The sequence below is a fragment of the Rana temporaria genome, chromosome 12 (genome assembly GCF_905171775.1).
Source record: "Rana temporaria chromosome 12, aRanTem1.1, whole genome shotgun sequence".
Taxonomy (NCBI): Eukaryota; Metazoa; Chordata; class Amphibia; order Anura; family Ranidae; genus Rana; species Rana temporaria.
Window position 1 is genome coordinate 135,363,138 of NC_053500.1, and position 6,194 is coordinate 135,369,331.

The window sequence follows — 6,194 nt, forward strand, 5'->3', positions numbered from 1 at the left end:
AAGGACGTCAATTTTGTTTGGGAGCCACGTCGCACGACCGCGCAATTGTTAGTTAAAGCGTCGCAGTGCCGAATCGCAAAAACTGGCCTGGTCTTTGGCCAGCAAAGTGGTTAATTTGAGAAAAACTAGAAACACTTTCATTCCACTATACACTTCCTTGGCTATTGGCATGTGGACTAACTACATTGATATTGAACTTTATGGATTTGAATTCACTGTTTGATTGTATATTGATACATTTTCAGTACTGTAGTTGTTTGCATAGTAACACGAAGCACACCATTATTGATGTGTATGTATAAGGTGTCACAGCTGGATATTTTCTCTATTTCCCTTTATAGCTTTATTTATCTCTTGTCGGCACGCCAGCTAAAAGTTTATTAGAGTGCTGTGAATGGGAGGAGCAGCAGAAATACAGAAAGAGAAAGAGAGAAAAAAAACTTCAGTTACTGCTGCAGACACCAGAGCACGAGAGAACCACGCTGCACCAGAGACGGTGTATAGGGCTGTAGTACCAGCACCTGCACCAGAGACTGTGTATAGTGCCAAAGAACCAGCACCTGCACCAGAGACTGTGTATAGTGCCAAAGAACCAGCACCTGCACCAGAGACTGTGCATAGTGCCGGACAACCAGCACCTGCACCTACACCAGAGACTGTGTATAGTGCCAAGGAACCAGGACCTGCACCAGAGGTTGTGTATAGTGCCAGAGAACCAGGACCTGCACCAAAGTCTGTGTATAGTGCCGGAGAACCAGGACCTGCACCAGAGGCTTTGGATAGTGCCAGAGAACCAGGACCTGCACCAGAGAGTGTGCATAGTGCCAAGGAACCAGGACCTGCAACCAGAGACTGTGTATAGTGCCGGAGAACCAGGACCTGCATCAGAGACTGTGCATAGTGCCAAATAACCAGGACCTGCAACCAGAGACTGTGTATAGTGCCGGAGAACCAGGACCTGCACCAGAGACTGTGTATAGTGCCGGAGAACCAGAACCTACCCAGAGACTGTGTATAGTGCCAAATAACCAGGACCTGCAACCAGAGACTGTGTATAGTGACGGAGAACCAGAACCTACCCAGAGACTGTTTATAGTGACAGAGAACCAGGACTTGCACCAGAGACTGTGTATAGTGCCGGAGAACCAGGACCTATACCAGAGACGGTTAAAAAGTGCCGGAATACCATGGACTGCACCAGCGACTGTACATAGTGAAATAATTCCAAGACATGCACCAGACCTGTATATTACTGGAGTACCATGATCTGCACCAGAGACTGACTGTGTATAGTGCCCGAGAACCAGGATCTGCACCAGAGACTGTACATAGTGAAAGAATAACAGGACTTGCACCTAACCTGTATAGTAGGGGAGTACAATGATCTGCACCAGAGACTGTGTACTGTGCCGAAGTAGCAGAACCTCCACCAGAGACTGTGTATAGTGCCAAGGCACCAGGACCTGCACAAAAGACTGTGCATAGCGCCAGAGTACCAAGACCTGTACCAGAGACTGTGTATAGTGTCAAGGCACCAGGACCTGAACAAAAGTCTGTGCATAGTGCCAGAGTACCATAACCTGTACCAGAGACTGTGTATTGTGCTGTAGCATCAGTACCTGTATCAGAGACTGTGTATGGTAGTGGAGTACCACCAGGATCTGCATTAAAGACTTTGTATAGTGTCGGAGTACCAGAATTTGCACCAGAGACTGTGTATAGAACTGGAGTACTAGGATCTACACTAGAGAGTGTGTATAGTGCCAGAGTACTAGGACCTGCACAGACACGTGGGTGTATAGTGCTGTAGTACAAGGACCTTCAACCAGAAACTGTGTATTTAACTAGAGTAACAGGATTTAACCCAGGATTTTAAAAGAAAGCACTGTATGGCACCAGGAGATGTATGCTGAGTAGCTAGAGTCCAGAGACTGTATATAGTACAAGGGATGTATATCCAGAACCTGGCACCCATAGGTTGTGTAAAGTACCAGGGGGTGTGTACCCAGAACCTAAGACCTAGAAGCTGTATACAGTACCAGGTAATATATGCCCAAGACCTAAAGTGAAGGCTGCATGTAGTCTTTGGGGGATTTAGGCTTTGGACCTTCAGAGATTGTTGTATAGTACCAGGGGACGAGCAGTAGAACCGGAGGCCCAGAGGCTGCTTGGACTTGTACTGAGGGTGCATATCCCACTAGGACGAGCATAATACTACACATTTGCGGATCTTGATGCTCTCTGCACACAGAAAATAATGGAAGAGGATTTCTTCGAAACAACTGTAACTGCCTCCAACTTAAACATCAGCACAGTGTGTAAAATAAACAAGAACTTTACTTACCTTTACTTGTCATCGGTCTACATTGTAGTGTTTATCGTTGGCTCATTGGGGAACGTATTTGGCCTGTGGAATCTATGTGTGAACTGGAAGAAATGGACATCCCTGAATGTTTTTGTCTTTAACTTGGGTGTTGCCGATCTCCTCTATGTGGTCACTTTGCCATTTTTTGTGTCCTATTATTTCAATGGGGGTGTCTGGATGTTTGGCTATGACTTCTGCCGGCTGGCCCGCATCCTCTTTCACATTAACATGTACGCCAGTATCAGCTTCCTCACCTGCATCAGCATCCAACGCTACTTGGGAATTGTCCACCCCATGAAAATGATGGGGCGACTCCACAACTTACGCTCGTCATTTTATGTCAGCATCTTGGTCTGGATTCTGGTAATCATTCAGATCTTACCTCATCTTTACTTTACTAATGCCATGAAAAATGCCACCTATTGCTATGACTCTACCATTAATGATCACGTGGAATCGTATGCACCGTACACAGTGACAATCACGGTCACTGGATTCTTGATACCGTTTGTCATAATTGTAGCATGTTACACCCGCATCCTCACCGTCCTGACAAGGAACACCAATGTGGATACAAACATAAAAGGCAGAAGCATGAAATTGGTTTTCATCATCCTGGTCTTGTTTGCGGTCTGCTTTTTCCCATATTACATCTTCCGAAACATCAATCTGCTTTCCAGGGTGTGGCAGCTAAAAGGAAGCTGCACGCAGACCCTGAAGGACCTCTATATCTCCTACCAGGTCACCAGGGGCCTGGCCAGCATGAATTGCGCCATTAACCCTCTGCTGTACCTTGTGACCAATGAAAACTTTGTATCTAGGTTCCGCCAGATGCAGAAAAAAGCCTGGCACACATTTGTGTATTTGGGCAGACAAAATGCCATGGCCGACATCAATATGCTAAACATAACACAAAGCAAAGAACAGGATGACTTCTCTGATGAATTATAAGTAATGCGGGAAGTTTCCTCTCTCTTGGTAGGTTGTGTCCAAGCACGTCTTCTATCACAATCTACAATGCCTCTGCCATGTCCTTCCTAGACCATTGTGCATTGTCATATACCACCTGGAGTGAGAACCACGACACTGGGATATGGAAGGCAACTTTTACAATCTACCACCTACAACGCTGTGGCTTATGTCTTTCCATAGATGCAAAGCTTTGCCCAATACTAACTGGATGGAGAACCACAACACCGAAACATGGCAAGCTTCTGTTAATACCTACAACATTGCTGTTATGTCTTCCCATAGATAACCAGCATTGCCATATCCCACCTGGAGAGAGAACCACAACACTGGGACATAAGAGGCATCTTTTACAGTCTGCCACCTAAAACGCCGCCACCATGTGTTTCCATAGATGCAGAGCATTGCCCTATACTAACCAGAGGGAGAACCACAACACTGAGACATGGAAAACTTCTGTTACCACCTACAACATGCTATGTCTTCCCATAGATGCCGAGCATTGCCATATCCCACCTGGAGAGAGAACCCCAACACTGGGACATAGGAGGCATCTTTTACAATCTGCCACCGACATTGGTGCTGCCATGTCTTTCCATACATGAGCATTGCCCTATATTAGCTGGAGGGAGAGCCACAACACAGAGACATGGAAAACTTCTATTACCACCTACCACATTGCCGCTATGTCTTTCTATAGATGCTGAGCATTGCCATGTACCACCTGGAGGAAGGACCTCAGCACCAGGACAAGGCAGCCTTCTATTACCATATACCATCTTCAACACTGCCGCCATGTCTTCCCTTAGATGCTGAGCATAGAGGACAAGGCAGACTTCTATTCCCATCTACCAACATTTCTTCCCATAGATGTTGAGCAATGTCATATACCACCTGGACTAGGAACCACAACACTGGGACATGGCAGGCTTCTATTACAATATACTACCTACAACGCTGCTGCCGTGTCTTCCCTTAGATTCTGAGCATAGAGGACCAGGCAGACTTCTATTCCCATCTACCATCATTTCTTCCCATAGATGTTGAGCATTGCCATATACCACCTGGAGGAAGGACCTCAGCACCAGGACAAGGCAGCCTTCTATTACCATATACCATCTTCAACACTGCCGCCATGTCTTCCCTTAGATGCTGAGCATAGAGGACAAGGCAGACTTCTATTCCCATCTACCAACATTTCTTCCCATAGATGCTGAGCAATGTCATATACCACCTGGACTGGGAACCACAACACTGGGACATGGCCGGCTTCTATTACCATATACTACCTACAACACTGCTGCCGTGTCTTCCCTTAGATGCTGAGCATAGAGGACAAGGCAGACTTCTATTCCCATCTACCACCATTTCTTCCCATAGATGCTGAGCAATGTCATATACCACCTGGACTAGGAACCACAACACTGGGACATGGCAGGCTTCTATTACCATATACTACCTACAATGCTGCTGCCATGTCTTCCCTTAGATGCTGAGCATAGAGGACCAGGCAGACTTCTATTCCCATCTACCACCATTTCTTTAGCCACCATAGATGTTGAGCATTGCCATATACCACCTGGAGGAAGAACCACAACACTGGGACATGGCAGGCTTCTATTACAATCAAACACCAATAATGCTGCCGCCATATCCTCCATGCTCCCACAGATGCAGAGCATTGCCATCTACTACCTGGAGGGAGAACCACAACACCGGGACAGGGCAGTCTTCTATTACGTTATAAAATCTACCACCTAAAATGCTGTAACCATGTCCTTCCATAAATATCAAGCATTGCCATATACCGCCTGGAGCTAAACCCACAACACTGGGACATGGCAGATTGTCACCTATCTGATGGCACCCTCAAGATATACTGCATGACTCTTACCCAGTCAGGTATAATTGATGCCAAGGCAGATTGGCCCACCCATAGGTTACATTGAAGTGATGACCAAGAATATCATAATCTACTCATTTTAGGTTGTTTGACTGAAAAATGTAAATATCTTTCAAATGCAAGATATTGGATAATGGATATTTGGAAGACAAAATAGTAGATTTTATGACCAGTTTTACCATCTACTTAGACTTAATGAAAACTTTTGTAACTGACCCATTTTTTGTTTCCCACAATCTCATTCAAGATATCTGGAATACGTCTGATTTTATGTAATCCCTTTACAATTTCTTGTAAATTTAGGAGGTTGTACAATTATATTGCAATATGCGGAGAGCAGTAGGCCTTGGTCTGTTCATACACAGGCAGATGAAAGTTTAGGGAAAAGATACTCCTATCTGTGAAATGTATCTAAAGGCAATGTCTAGTTCGTGAATGAGATCAGCATGATGCATAGTCCTATTAATGTTTTTTTTATGTTTTACAACCTTGCTTCTATGTATACAGTATATGCTCATGGGAAAAGCCTTATTTTCTCATTACATGCTTAGGCTCTGTTTATTGGTTTGCAGTGATACACATTGGTTGTACTTTACTGTACATTTTCACGGTGCAATTCTATGAGCCAGCCAACGCACTGAAAAAAATGCACTGTCTGTGTGGCCAATATTTTATCTCAGTGGTTGTTAAAGGGGTTGTAAATGTTTGTTTTTTATTTTCTAAATAGGTTCCTTTAAGCTAGTGCATTGTTGGTTCACTTACCTTTTCCTTCAATTTCCATTCTAATTTTTTTTTCTTTGTTTTCTTTGTGTGAATTTATCACTTCCTGTTCCTCCTCAGTAAGGTGTTCAGTAAGCTGTTCTAAATGACTTTCCACCGCTCGGATGTTGGTGGAAAGCTTACTGAGGAGAAACAGGAAGCGAGAAATTCAAACAAAGAAAAAAAACATTTAGTGGT

The 6,194-nt window shown here is 44.6% G+C and overlaps 1 protein-coding gene across 1 annotated transcript; it reads left to right on the plus strand.

The window, feature by feature from the left end:
* Window positions 1-422: 422 nt before the first annotated feature.
* LOC120918939 (P2Y purinoceptor 1-like) lies at window positions 423-5,983 on the plus strand. Its single transcript, XM_040330839.1, has one exon. The coding sequence runs from the start codon at window positions 2,258-2,260 to the stop codon at window positions 3,314-3,316; it is 1,059 nt and encodes a 352-aa protein (XP_040186773.1). The 5' UTR covers window positions 423-2,257; the 3' UTR covers window positions 3,317-5,983.
* Window positions 5,984-6,194: the final 211 nt, after the last annotated feature.

Excerpts from the sequence above, each read along its gene's own strand:
- LOC120918939 (XM_040330839.1), top strand. The coding sequence starts at position 2,258 with ATGGAAGAGGATTTCTTCGAAACAACTGTAACTGCCTCCAACTTAAAC.